Below are 15,677 nucleotides of genomic sequence, written 5' to 3' on the forward strand. Positions count from 1 at the left end.
CCCAAGCCCAATATCTTTTAGTGTTTCAATTGTATTTAAACCCCATAAACTTCATTTTAGGGTTCAAAACCAGCCTCCTTCATCCCTAAACTCAATAAAACCCTAACCCTAGCCTCCCTTTGTGTTTCTTGAGCTTTTGGTGGAGATTTTGGTAGTTTGAAGAGGAAGAGATCAACATGGAAGCATAGTTTCTGGTTGAAAGTTTCATTTGCAACCCTTAGCTACACTTCTGGACCAATGTGAGTAATCAAGATCCAAGCTTTATGTTTCCTTATTGCTAGATCTATGTTTTATGCATATTTATCCAAGACCTTAAGAGTAAGAGTGTGGGGACTCCATATATTTAACAACTTTATGAGTCCTTAGGGCCCCTTGATGCTTATATGTAATGGATCTAAAGTTTGGAGGATGTTTGAGTCCATGCATGAGAAATTACTTCCTTTTCTTCATAAATGACCTATCTTGAGCTCAAGTCTTGTATTGGACATACAAGTCCTTAAAGCATTAGTTTTTATGATCCTTGGAGTGTTAGTAAACATCCTGGAACAGATGGATTAGTTGCTTAATGGATTAAGAAGTTTTTGGAGCAATATGTCATTCAAACGGATCTCACGACGTGATGAAATGCATGTCACATTGTGAGGGTGGTGAGACTCGACTATTTTCTCCTGAAGTGGCTCATGACGTGAGCCATAAATGGTCACGTCGTGAGGGTCTGTTGACTGTTGACTTTCGTTAACTGTTAACCATTGACTTTTTGACCAAGTTTGACTTTGGTTCAAACTTGAGGATTTTGGGTTATTGATTGAGATTATATCTATTTCTGGTGTTAGTGGATTCGCAGGACCAAGCAGTGCTGTAAAGGGGTCGTATTGCAGTGTTAAGAATTCTTCGATTCAGGTGAGTTTCGCTTCACTGTACCGTGGGTCGAAGATGCCAATGTCGGCCCATTAGTTTTGGTTATATGTTAATAGAGGGATGCCTTAGGGACCATATATAGTCATGTAGGATAAACTGAGGACTCTTGATCTAGGATCTTTTACCTTGTCCTAGTTTGGTTGTGGTTCTAGAGTAGGATCACCTGTCTGGGTGACTATCTCACCTCTAAGTATATACGATTATGCATTCCTTGGATTGTTGGTAATTAGTATGTTATTATGTTGTAGTGATCTGTTAGGTTTGTATCCTGGTATTTGGTATATTGCTATGTTGTAGTGGTCTGTTAGATCTGCATCGTCGTAGTTGGTATGTTGTTATACTGTAGTGATATGTTAGATCTGTATCCTGGTACTTGGTATGTTGTTATGTTGTAGTGATCTGTTAGATCTTTATCTTGGTAGTTGGTATGTTGCTCTGCTGTAGTGATCTGTTAAATTTGTATCATGGTATTTAGGATGTTGCTATGCAGTAGTGATCTATAGATCTGTATGCCTATCTGTACTTGTTGGTTATCATCTAGTTGAGTGCCCTAGGGATTATCTATGGTCATGTAGGATAACCTGAGAACTCTTGATCTGGGATTTCTTGGATGTTCCTTGTTTACACACTCTATGTAGGTTAGCTGGTAGCAAGATTGTATGTTGTGAGAGGACTAGTATGTGGTAGTGAGATGTATGATTGATGTTTTCTTGTATTATGTCCTACTCGATCCTTGATTGTTTATATGTCGACATATGGTAGTAGTGGGTTGAGGCGATCCTGCTTTGTGTTGTAGGCCAAGATACCCGGTGTGGGCCGGCTGTAAGCCGTACGCACGGAGGCTCTGGTAGAGCAGTTGGGTTGAGGCGATAGCCCAACAAACCTTGGGTATTCCAGTCTGATGACTGAGTAGACTCGATGAATTCTTGTATGTTTATCGTATGAGGTATTTTGGGGGAAGCTCACTAAGCTTTTTGCTTACCCGGTTGTTTATTGTTCCAGGTGTCATTGGTCATCATGGGAAGGCAAAGGCACGACTGTACACATTCATAAGCAACAATGAAGATTTTCGTAGTTTAATATTACTCTGATTTTTAGAAATGTATTTGGAATAAACGGTTTTCTCCATAACAGAGTTATAACTGGGAAGGTTTACTTAAATAAAACGAAAATTTTTTGTTGTGAAAATGAAACTTTACATACATGAATATAGAAAATGATATCACAATCCATTAAATTTATAAAATTATTTATATTAGAAATGTCCTTAGATATTATGGCCATGACATACATCCATCACACTTTTTTACTCAAACGCCATTTAATAAAGTTCAACAAATATACACTTTTTTACTCAAACGCCATTTAATAAAGTTCAACAAATATGCCATGATTAATACCACTTAGAAACAATAGGTATTGTCCGCGAATTATAGCCCTTTTATATGACATGATTATTGTCTAAGTAAACAATGTCTTTAACACAAAGCATGAACAATCAAGAGTAAAAGGAAAGCTAAAAGGGTATAATATATTAAAAAAACAGTGTAATAAGTTATGTTTTCCCCTACTTTTTTTTTCCTTTTTCTTAATTTCTCATAGTGAATTTGGTTGTTGGGAGTGGGGTTAGTTCCAATTAGGTGAGGAGTCCAATTGAAGGGTTGTCTTGGTTTCTTGGCACAAAACTACTTATACAATACATATCTTTATAATAGCTTGTAATTTAAGCATTAAAAATTGTAAGCCTATGTCGATTTAGGATTTCGATTTCGTAAAAAATAGGTAGAATTCGACAATTTGTTTGTATTCTTATATAGGGTATTAATTAATTTAGGGTTTACATGATGACATCATTATTGGTACCCTTTTTACATGTACATGGCATACTTATATGTCATAAATCTTTCTTCCTCAAGTATTCCTCCTAAAACAATTGCGGGCGCTCTCGAAGAAAAGGGTAACTTAGACAATGCAACATCCTAAGCCAAGGTATGAACTTCCATATATCTTCGTTTATGTTACCTCAAGAAGAGGTCAACATACACATTTTTCATTGTAAAATTACGCTCTTTTTATAAAATCTAGTCCTTTAAAACGTGAGTATCCAAAAAACCATCGCATTATCTTTTTAACCAAAAGTAAATCTGTCAAAAAGATTCATTTACCAAGGTTCTAAGTCTCAAAATGTGTTGTTATTGCATGATTTACATGGTAAAAGTAGAGGTAGAACTACAGGAACTACCGGAAAACTTGTAAAGAGTACATCTGGAGCAAATCGGGACAACCTTTCCTCCCAAAGTTCATCAACTAACCGATCACCACGCACTCCAGCATCCGAGGTATGATACAGTTATTCGTATTAAACAGTATTAATCATGTAAGATACGTAATTTGGATGCCTCAAATACTGTAGAAATAAATGGTGTTTAATCATATAAGCGATATATTATATAGACCTTAAATGTTGTGCAGAAAAAACGTGTTGGCAGAGTATCTGAATTGGAAACCCAAGTTGCACAGCTTCAAGAAGAACTCAAGAAGACAAAGGATCATTTGAGTGAATCGGAGTTATGTCAGAAGCGAGCTCATCGGGAGGCCGAAGATGCCAAGAAGCAACTTGCAGCTACGTTAGCGAAGCTTGAGGAGTCACAACAACAGCTCGACGAGATATGGGCTAGTGAAGAATCTAGAATTCAGGAACTTAGGAAAATCTCACAGGATCGAGATCGAGCATGGGAGTCTGAACTGAAAGCTGTACAGAAACACCATGAGATGGACTCAGCTGTTTTAGCCGCTACCATGAATGAAAACCAGAAACTCAAGATCCAGCTTCAAAAGGTGGTGGAATCTGAAGCGACTCGGGCTAAGGATATCGAGTCTGCTCATGGTCATGAGGTACATATGTTACGGTTAGAGCTTTCGGAAGCTCTTGATCTTGTTGAAGAACTCAAGGATCGATTGAATGAGTCAAAAGATTCGGAAGCTCGAGCTTTGGAGCTCGTTAGTCAAACTCGAGAGCAACTGGAAATGGTAAAGTCGAGTATGGAGAAAGATGTGGTGGAGTTGACAGAAGACGGGGATGGAAGTGATGAAGCGGCGAGGGTGGTGGAGTTGGGATCCGCTCTGGCGGCGAATGCAGAGATGGAAAACGAGCTACGGAGGCTGAAAGTACAAACGGAGCAGTGGAGGAAGGCGGCGGAGATGGCTGCGTCCATGGTTTTGGGTGATGGTGATGGGAAGTTTGTTGAGCAGTCGTCGGAGTCGTTTGAGTTTCATGCTCCTGGTGAAAAGTCGAATTCGCCATATTCTGAAGATACAGAAGAGGAATCAACGAACAAAAAGACCAATAGCATGTTGAAGAAAATCGGAGTTTTGTTGAAGAAAGGCCAGAAGCAGTTCGAATCATCTACCAAGTAATTAGCATGTAAACTGTTAATTTACGGGTTTTTGACAAAATTACATTTAATTTTAATGTTTTTTTTTAATTGTATAGATCTTATTATTTTCCATTGTATTTAAAAAATTATTTTTAATAGTAGATTTTGCTGGTGGTAGAGTATATCTTTCCATGAGCAGACGTTCTAAATACATGTGGTGTGTTGATGATAGTGATGTATTTGACAAGAGGATACCAACATCCTTTGAGAAAAATATTTTTGTTATAAAGTTAGTCTAAGAGAAAATTACAAATCAAGCTTTTTTTAATGATTAAAAAAAAACCACTAGCCAAAAATACCATTGAAACCGGAGATGATTTAGGACGTGTTTGACACGAAGTTTTTGTAAGTGTTTGGGAGCTTCTAACTTTAACCTTTTGATAAAACGTTAATGTTTACACTCCAAATCTAAAAGATATTTCATGTACCGTTTAACAAGACATTATCGAGATTTTGAAATCAATTTTCATAATTACTTTTAAAAATATATTTATAAATTTATTTATTTTTAAGCAATTGTCATTTTATGCAATTTTATATATTTCAAAAGTTTTCAAACACTCATATAACAAATAAAAGTTACATCTTCCCACTACCAGCTACAGGCTTCCAGCTAACAGCTACTTTTGTCAAACATGTCTAACTTGTCTGTTGTTTCGTGCCTCATCTATGGTTTCTTTGTAGTCTATAAAAAATTTCCATTTGTTTCAATGAAACTACAAATAGTTTAGGTCATCTGCGGTTTCCTTTTGTCTTAAATGTTATTCTGTTCGTTCTTCGTTCTTGTGATTCCGAAGAACAAAACCGCAGATGGCTTGACATTGTCTGTTATTTCGTCGTTCATGCAAATCGCATATTATTTCTTTTAAAGGGTCGAATTAAGCCAAATATCATATGAACTACTAAAATAATCAATTGATAACACTTAACAAAGTACAAACAAAACTAAAATGGAAAAATATGAAAAAATAAGAACGATATTTGGCTTGACTTAACAACTTAACAACGTTCTTATTTCTCAAATTTAGTTGTGTGTATGTTGTTAAGTATTATCTCTTAATTATGTTGTAGTAGTTTGTATGCTATTTGGTTTGAATATGATAGCAGGTGGGGGAATAAACAGCACGTGAGGCTAAACCATGTGTGTTTTCGTTCTTCAAAATCATAGGAACAAAAAATGAATGAAATAGCAATTGAGGAGAGATGAAACCGCACATGGCCTAAGCCATCTATGGTTTCGTGGGAGAAAACACAAAATAATAATAATAATAATAATAATAATAAAGGAGACGTGGAGACTCTTCTCATGAAGCTATAAATTGTAACTTCAAAGAAGTTTCAAAAAGAAAAGACAACATTCTAATAAGGAATAACTAATGGATTAAGTTAACTATCTTCCTATTGAATACTATAATATATTCTTTTCTATTAAGTCTTCCATTGTTAAACCTAATTCTAAATGGGTTCAAAAAGTGATATAATTGTTTGAAAGAACTATAGGGTCATGAGCACATCTAGTATCTCGATAGTGGATGCTCAAGATATATAACTAGATTCAAGTCTCTTCTGGAAGATTATGTAAAGAAAGATGGGCATGTAGTCACCTATGGAGAAAACGGAATGGGGCACACCAAATGAAATGGAACTATTAAGAGTTAATTAGTTTGTAACATTTCAATTCTCAAAATAAAATTTTCTATTTTAAAATAATATAAACACCATTTCCATAAAATTATAATCAAGGTGAAACCATTTGTTCTTAAACCATAATTCTTAATTAGAGTATAAAAATTAATAGAATGTAAATTTCGTTTTTAAAATCAATTTGTTTTGAAATCTATCATATTCATCATATCATCATACCTAACCATGGTATCATAAAATTGTTGAAGCATAAGTATCATTTTGAAAACAATATGTGATAACATAAAATACTAGATAAAAGCCATGCCCCTGATAAAGTTTGGATGTCGCAATCAAACCGACTCCTTCCCCTTCAACACACATGGAGTTCCTGCTAAAAACATTAAGTAGCAACTGTAAGCCTAGGGCTTAGTGAGTAACCATAACATCCACACATTATACATATCATATGCATTTAACATCATATCATATTAATATTAACTGATAATCATATATAACTTCACATTCAAACATTAGTATGCTAGCATAAATAACCCCAGGCAAGTAGATTCCCTCCAAGAGGTATGTCTCTAGTCGACCTAATATTGACCACTTCCCTCCGAAAGGTCTATCATGGTCTTACATCTTTATAATCGAACTAGATTCCTTTTGAGAGGTATGTCTCTAGTAGACATACATATAACACATAATCCCCATAATAAGTAAGTTTATGAGAACTCACCTAAAGCAACAAAACACGAGATAAAAGTAAATAAAATGGATAAGGTGGATTGTCTAACTCCTTAACACCTACATCCTAACAATAGTCTCTACTTAGCTCATAATTCAAGTATTAATGTATAATACTTAATTGATACTTTTATTATCGATACAATAGTTAGTTTATGGGGCAATTCACCCCTAACCCTAACCCCATGAAAGCTTTATATTAATCATTGTAGCACATTCCCTTAGCTTTCCATGAATGTAATACACATGCTCTAATTAGTTTTCTATCATACTTTAAAGATTTCACAAATTGGCCATAAGAATTGTCCTATTTTTTTGGACCAGTCAGGGAAAATATCCATCAACACCTTAGAAGGTATGATAATGATTCTATTGAAAAGTTATGTGACAAACTAGACCCCTTACATCTAAACTCATCCCTTGATTTTATGCATTTTGGATTTTTCTAGATTTATTTACACATTTTAGAAAATGGCGAATGAAGATAATATTCTTTTGGACTAACCTGTAAGAAATTCCAATTCCAATTAAGTTAGGAATGTAACTATTCCAAGCCAAATTTATGTGAAAAAATTACACATTATTATGAACAGTTATGAATATATCTCATTAAAAATGGAGCTTCTTAGATTTACTTATGATTTTTACAAAAAGACTCAAATGATCAGTCAAATTTCTGGACCAAATTATATTCAAAGTAAAAAATTGTACAATTTAGTTTAAAATCAGGTCAAGCCCTTGATATGGATTTAACTAGATATTGTAACAACCCAATTTTCAAAAGAAATTTTTTTCATTTTTGGATAACCAAAATACATTTCCATAAACCACGAAACCTGAATACAATTGTTTTCAAAGCCCATATCAATTACAATTTTATTTCAAAACATCAGAGAGTCCCATAAAATGTCAGAGAGAGTGCACTTCGCGCCATCAAGCCTTGCCCTTTCCCTTGGGCTCAGAGGTACCTGAAACAAACCACAAACGGTAAGTTAATGCTTAATGAGTTCCCCATAACATACCGCACATACAAACCACATAACGTATATCATATTAGCCATAAAAGTTACACTTAACACCTAAGTCCTGCATACAACTTATATGCAAGCCGTGGAAACCCTCCAGGGTCTTACACCTAGTGCCACTGGAACCCCCTCGTGGTCTTACTATCTGTCATGGGAACCCCTACATGGTCTTCCTAACATGGGAACCCCCACATGCTCTTTCTACCAAACAAATATCATACAACTAATCATGCAAACATACTAGGATGTCATGGAAACCCTCCAAGGTCTTATACCAAATGCCACGGGAACTCCCACGTGGTCTTAGCCTACAATACCGTACTAACGTAGTGCATAAGCAACTGACAATCCACATATCATAAAATGGGTCGGCCTTGGTGCCTTAGACCCATTGGTATGGTGAGAAGACTCACCTCTCACGAATGTTGTGCTGACAGATAATATCCAATAAGTCCCACGCGCAACTCCAACTCAACTTCCTATAAGCATCATAAGATTAACTTGTCATAATCCCATAATTACCCTCAAAGTCAAACCTGGTCAACCCTAGTCAAAGTCAAGGTCAATAGTCCATGTTAACCCCAAACTCGTCGAGTGAATCTAGCAACTCGTCAAGTTCCTACCAAGTCCACAAAACTTAAACAAACCCTATCCAACTCGTCGAGTTGTTTCATCAACTCGACGAGTTCACTTGATATCCAAAAGACGGGAACCCAAGTCTGACTCATCGAGTTGCTAGGAAACTCATCGAGTCCCCCTCCCTGTTTGCTTATCATGATGATTCACCGAATTTAGGGACTCCAGGGCTTAGATATACAATCATAAGGTGGACATAGGGATAAAGTTTCCAACTTTACCCTCTATGACCACTATAAATGCTCTAAGGTCATTATCCAAGGTTGGAAAGCTCAAAAGTCTTGCTATGCATTCCCAAAACTTTAGGGATCTGGAATCCCTCCTTTCCAGAGGTGTTTCTAGTCTTCAAAACGTTCCAAAGATGGAGGCTTTATGGACATGCATGTCCATTGCATGTCTTTAGGTCAAAATGGCCAAAAAGGGGAAATATGCTCTAAAAATTCTAACATGCCATCCTTGTTTGATCAAAAGCTAGATCTATCCCACCTTGGGACTATTTTTTTCATGTAGATCCATAAAGTAGCAAACTTTATGAACCCCATGCTTGCAATCAATAGGGATGATAGGAAATGAAGAGTAAATTCAAGATCTAGCCATATTCTAAGATAAAAATCGAATCTTGAAGACTTACCACAGTCCACAAGATGATCGGGCTCAAAAGTGAAGGCTTGATCTGCTGAATCTCCTTCTTCTTCTAACTATTTCACTCTTTTCAAGTTCCACAAGTCACTCTATCTCACAAAATACAAGAGAATGGGGATTAGGGTTTATCACAGATGTTCTTAGGGTTTGGAGGCTGATAGAAGGTCAGCCTCAAGGTTCTTAAAGAGATTATATAGGGTGAAAACCCTGAAATTAGGGTTTTCTCTCTTCAACTCCTACTCTCCGAGTCGATACTTCTGACTCGCCGAGTAGGCCCTGACCCCCGTGTCCATGAGATGGCCTCTACTTGACGAGTTGGGGCATACAACTCGCCGAGTCAATGCACAAACCCCAAAAAAACATGTAAATTACTTAATACCTGAAATAAGTGTTACATATATCAATATATTTCTTGGGACATATTGCTTGAGAAATTTAGATCACCCAACGATTTAATATGATTTTTCAAAGTTAGTGAAACATTTCATAATTATGCAAAATAATTGAATTTTAGCTTACATTCCACTTAACCCATTAAGTCCTTAATAGATAAGTTTAGAAACACCTAAAATAGTGAAATGTGAGCTTAAAACCATGATTTTCAATACCAAACAATAAATAAACTAATTGATTAAGAACTTTACCAATTTAACTAAAAAACATCCCCACTCTTTCACATCAAGCTCATTAGAATAGGTTTATGAGTTTGGTTTTCAAATCAAACCCATTACGTTCTTAACATAAAACATATTAACTGAAAAACACAATTCCATTCAACAACCATGAAGTAATGGTGACATGGTGGAGTCCTGATGGTCCTAGGGTGTTTAAAACCCTCATACCAGAAGAAAATTCAAAGAAAAGAGATAAAAGTTTGAAATTAACATATCTAGCCATGGAACCTTGAAGCATTAAATACCTCACCACCACCTGATGAAGACAATGTAAAGGTGGGTTGTTTTCCGGGCCCACCTCCAAAAGTGGTGGTTGTGTCATATATTGTGAGTATTGAATAGAAGAAGAAGAATGGTAAGAAAAGTGAAGAGATGTAACCACTAAAGCTCTCTAGCAACAAAATTGTAACATCACGATGTTAAGGTACTTCTAATCTAGGGCTTTATGATTTTAGTATGTTGCAGTTTAGTCCATAAGTTGAGAAATGGTAAAAATGGTCCCAAAGTGGCTTTTAGTGGAAATTAGGCTGGATGAGGATGCCATGCGTATGTATATGTACGCTAAGCCTAATAAGGCGTGCCTTAGTACGTTGGGCATACACTTCATACGCTAAGCATACGAGAGTGGCATGCAAATCCTAATTTTAGGGTCTTGGTTCATATTGAAGCAACATTATAGACTCAAACCCTATTCTTATCCAACCTCTTTCATAGATTTTGACCCTTAAGCAACCCTAGAGAAAAAAGAAGCCATTTTGTGAGATCAGGCAGATTGTGCTAGAGAAGGCTCATAAGTCTCGCTTTTCTATACACTCGGGAGCCATCAAGATGTATCGGGATATGAGATTGAGCTAATGGTGGCCGTGTATGAAGAGGGGGATAGCTTGGTATGTCGAGAGATGCTTGACCTTCAGGATGGTCAAGGCTGAGCATCAAAGGTTACATGGAAAGCTACAGCCTATGGAGGTTCTCATGTGGAAATGAGAGCAGATTACCATGGATTTTATCACCAAGTTGCCGAAGACGGAAAAGGGTTTTGAAGCTATATGGGTCATCGTGGATCAATTGACCAAGAGTGCCCACTTTTTGGCTATCCGGGAGAGTTCTTCGGCCAAAAAGTTGACCGATGTTTATGTTCGGGAGATCATTACTCTCCATGGGGTCTCAGTATCCATTGTTTCTGACCGAGATGTTAGGTTCACTTTCCAATTTTGGCAGAAGTTCCACGAGGGACTGGGAACAAGGTTACATTTCAGCACTACATATCATCCGCAGACTGACAGCCAAAGTGAGCGGACGATACAGACCCTTGAAGATATGTTGCAGCCATGTGTTTTTGATTTTGGTAGGAGTTGGGATTCCTACCTACCTCTTGCGGAGTTCTCCTACAATAATAGCTATCACTCCACAATTGGTGCTCCGCCTTTTGTGTTCTTGTATGGTGGGAGGTGTCGTACCCTGGTTTGTTGGGGTGAGGTTGGTCACAGGGTCATGTGCTTTCAGTAGTACGGGCCCAATACTACCTTCCATACCTACCTGTACCTAACCTAAGGCTCTACCTGATGACTCCAATTTTTCCCATAATAAATTATATCCCACATACTACCAAATATCGCAAATCCTAGGCTGTCCTAAGATTTGTTCTACTCACATCAGTCAGATCAATCATAATAGGTTGCCTTTATGCATGCAAATTATACACAGAAAAGGATCAAACAGACTTTCGAATAATAGATTCTACCCCTAGGACCACAACCAAACAAGGAACAGGAAATAAGGCCAAATCAATCATTCTAAGGCTATAAGCTTCTAACCGTATACAATTTTAAGAGCATACACATAGCAAGTTTCATACGGTTATCATACCTCAAATATCAATATAACATGGCTAACACATTGGGGAACTACTTATTTGGCTCGACTGATCACACGCGTTGCACTCTCCTCTTTTCCATACTTTAAAAGTTCTAAATTTCATTATTTTTATTTTATTTATTTATTTATTTATTTTTATTATTATTATTATTATTATTATTATTATTATTATTATTTTGAAAACAATTTTACCATTTCCATAGTTTCAGTCCTGACACACCCGAGAGTGTGCCCGAATCCCTCAAACCAAAGCTCTGATACCAACTTGTAACGACCTAATTTTCAAAAGAAATATTTTTCATTTTTGAATAACGAAAATACATTTCCATAAACCACGAAACCCAAATACAATTGTTTTCAAAGCCCATATTAATTACAATTTTATTTCAAAACATCAGAGTGTCTCATAAAATGTTGGAGAGAGTGCACACCGCGCCATCAATCCTTGTCCTTGCCCTTGGGCTAAGAAGTAGCTGAAACAAACCACAAACTGTAAGCTAATGTTTAGTGAGTTCCCCAAAGCATACTGCACATACAAACCACATAAAGTATATCAAATTAGCCATAAATGCTACACTTAACACCTAAGTCCTGCATACAACATATATGGAAGCCATGGAAACCCTCTAGGGTCTTACACCTAGTGACACTGGAATCCCCTCGTGGTCTTACTATCCTCCATGGGAACCCCCACATGGTCTTCATGCCATGGGAACCCCCACATTGTCTTTCTGCCATGGGAACCCCGACATGGTCTTTCTACCAAACAAATATCATACAACTAATCATGCAAACATACTAGGATGCCATGGAAACCCTCCAAGGTCTTATACCAAATGTCACGGGAACCCCTACGTGGTGTTAGCCTATAATACCGTACTAACGTAGTGCATAAGCAACCGAAAATCCACATATCATAAAATGGGTTGGCCTTGGTGCCTTGGACCCATTGGTATGGTGAGAAGACTCACCTCTCATGAATGTTGTGCTGACAGATAATATCCAATAAGTCCCACGCGCAACTCCAACTCAACTTCCTTTAAAAATCATAAGATTAACTTGTCATAATCCCATAATTACCCTCAAAGTCAAACTTGTTCAACCCTAGTCAAAGTCAAGGTCAACAATCAAGGTCAATAGTCCATGTTGACCTCCAACTTGTCGAGTGCATCTAGCGACTCGTTGGGTTCCTACTAAGTCCAGAAAACTTGAACAAGCCCTTGCCAACTCACCAAGTTGTTTCATCAACTCGACAAGTTCACTTGATATCCAAAAGACGGGAAATCCAGTCCGACTCGTCGAGTTTCTAGGGCAACTCATCGAGTCCCCCTCCCTGTTTTCTTATCATGATGTTTCACCGAATGCAAGGACTCCAGGGCTTTGATCTGAAATCCTAAGGTGTCCATAGGGATAGAGTTTCCAACTTTACCCTCTATAACCACTCCAAATGCTCTAAGGTCCTTATCCACGGTTGGAAAGCTCATAAGTCTTGCCATGCATTCCCAAAAGTTTAGGTATCTGGAATCCCTCCTTTCCAGAGGAGTTTCTAGTCTTCAAAACGTTCCAAAGATGGAGGCTTTATGGACATGCATGTCTTTAGGTCAAAATGGCCAAAAAGGGGAAATATGCTATAAAAATTCTTGCATGGCATCCTTGTTTGATCAAAAGCTAGATTTAGCCCACCTTGGGACTATTTTGCCTTGGAGATCCATAAAGTGGCAAACTTTATGAACCCCATGCTTGCAATAAATAGGAATGATAGGAAATGAAGAGTAAATTCAAGATCTAGACATACTCTAAGATAAAAATCGAATCTTGAAGACTTACCACAGTCCACAAAATGATCGAGCTCAAAAGTGAAGGCTTGGTCTGCTGAATCTCCTTCTTCTTCTAACTATTTCCCTCTTTTTAAGTTCCACAAGTCACTCTATCTCAAAAAATACAAGAGAATGGGGATTAGGGTTTAGCACAGACGTTCTAAGGGTTTGGAGGCTGATAGAAGGTCAACCTCAAGGTTCTTAAGGAGATTATATATGGTGCAAACCCTAAAATTAGGGTTTTATCTCTTCAGCTCCTACTCTCCGAGTTGATACTTCTTACTCGCCGAGTAGGCCCTGACCCCCGCGTCCATGAGATAGCCTCTACTAGATGAGTTGGCGCATCCAACTCGCCGAGTAGGCCTGCTATGGGTGTGGCGAGACACGACACTTCAAAAGAAATTGTCCTAAATCTGGGAATGCGGAAGGAGCAGGGAGACTACTTGCTATTGGCCACAATGAATCCATGGCAGACCCTAAGGTGGTCACGGGTACGTTCCTCCTCAATAACTCATATGTATGTATCCTATTTGATAGTGGGGCAGAGAAGAGCTTTATGAACCAAAAATTTAAACACTTACTTAATAAAGCACCGCAAGCACTAAAAGAAACCTTCGTCGTAGAAATGGCTAACGGAAAAACAGAGAGTTCTAACGAGATTTACATAGGTTGTACCCTCATTCTAGATAACTATTCATTTCCAATCGACCTCGTACCTATGTAAATCAAGAGTTTCGACGTCATTGTGGGCATGGACTGGTTGAGTGTCCATCGTGCCGATATACTGTGTTTCGAGAAAGCAGTCTGTCTAAATCTACCGAGTAACAAAACCTTGTTGATCTACGACGACAAACCCAGTATGAACCTTCGTATCATCTCGTGCATGCAAGCACAGAAGTACCTACGAAAGGAATGTCGTGCATTCCTTGCTCATATAGTCGATGTGAACCAAGAAACAAAATACATAAAGGACCTCCTAGTAGTGTGCGACTTCCCCAACGCCTTTCCGGAAGAACTACCAGGGTTACCACCCCAACGTCAAGTCGGATTCAGGATCGACTTAATTCCAGGAGCTACCCTCGTGGCCAAATTGCCCTATCGTCTAGCACCAACTAAGATGCAAGAACTATCCGGTCAACTTAATGAAATGCTTAGAAAGGGCTTTATAAGACGAAGTTTCTCACCTTGGGGAGCGACGGTCTTGTTCGTGAAGAAGAAAGATGGGTCGTTCAGAATGTGTATAGATTACAGAGAACTGAACAAACTAACCGTCAAAAATCGTTACCCCCTGCCCCGGATAGACGATTTATTCGACCAACTGCAAGGGGCGAGCTACTTTTCAAAGATCGATTTGAGATCCGGGTATCACCAATTATGAGTGTTAGAGGAGGATGTTCCGAAGACAGCCTTCCGAACTCGTTATGGGCACTACGAGTTTGTAGTGATGTCATTCGGATTAACTAATACGCCTGCAGTATTCATGGATTTAATGAATAGGGTGTGTCGTCCTTACTTGGATCATTTTGTCATTGTATTCATTGATGCCATACTTATCTACTCTCGTAGTAAGGAAGAGCACAGTAAACATCTGCAGCTGATCTTAGAAACACTACGGTCAGAGAAACTTTACGCGGAGTTTTCAAAGTGCGAATTTTGGATCCGAAGACTCGAATTCTTAGGTTACATGGTTAGCGAAGAGGGAATCCATGTGGACCCTTCCAAAATCAAAGTCATTGAGAACTGGTCAGCACCGAAGACGCCTATGGAAATTCGTCAATTTCTAGGCCTCGCTGGCTACTATCGCCGATTCATTCAAAACCTCTTGTGAATTGCGAAACCTCTTATGACATTGACCCAGAAGGGTGTGGCCTTTGACTGGGAAGAGAAGCAAGAGATAGCGTTCCAAATGCTAAAATGAGCCTTATGCACCGCACCGATACTATCCCTCCCAGAAGGGATAGAAGACTTCGTGGTTTATTGTGATACATCCAACCAGGGACTCGGCTGTGTCCTGATGCAATGGGGTAAGGTCATCGCCTATGCCTCAAGACAGTTGAAGACACACGAGGTCAACTACACCACCCATGATCTGGAGTTAGGAGCAGTTGTGTTTGCTCTAAAGATCTGGAGACACTACATGTATGGTACGAAAATCACTATCTTTACAGACCACAAAAGCCTTCAACATATGTTCGAACAGAAGGAGCTCAATATGAGACAACGACGGTAGGTCGAGCTACTCAATGACGATGAATGTGAAATCCGTTATCATCTCGGTAA

At 38.1% G+C, this 15,677-nt stretch overlaps 1 protein-coding gene across 2 annotated transcripts; it reads left to right on the forward strand.

The window, feature by feature from the left end:
- The first annotated feature begins 2,737 nt into the window (after window positions 1-2,737).
- Window positions 2,738-4,506, forward strand: LOC145059176 (interactor of constitutive active ROPs 5-like). Of its 2 annotated transcripts, none has more exons than XM_079007041.1 (3): window positions 2,738-2,907; window positions 3,140-3,257; window positions 3,391-4,506. In XM_079007041.1, exons 1-3 carry the CDS (start codon window positions 2,888-2,890, stop codon window positions 4,333-4,335), a joined length of 1,083 nt encoding a protein of 360 aa, XP_078863167.1. In that variant the 5' UTR covers window positions 2,738-2,887; the 3' UTR covers window positions 4,336-4,506. The 2 variants fall into 2 exon arrangements, with proteins under 2 accessions (XP_078863167.1, XP_078863166.1); XM_079007040.1 differs by having other exon boundaries at window positions 2,739-2,907; window positions 3,137-3,257.
- The last annotated feature ends 11,171 nt before the right edge of the window (window positions 4,507-15,677 follow it).

This window comes from Lactuca serriola, chromosome 6 (assembly GCF_051521515.1).
Source record: "Lactuca serriola cultivar US96UC23 chromosome 6, Lser_US96UC23_V15, whole genome shotgun sequence".
Classification (NCBI taxonomy): Eukaryota; Viridiplantae; Streptophyta; class Magnoliopsida; order Asterales; family Asteraceae; genus Lactuca; species Lactuca serriola.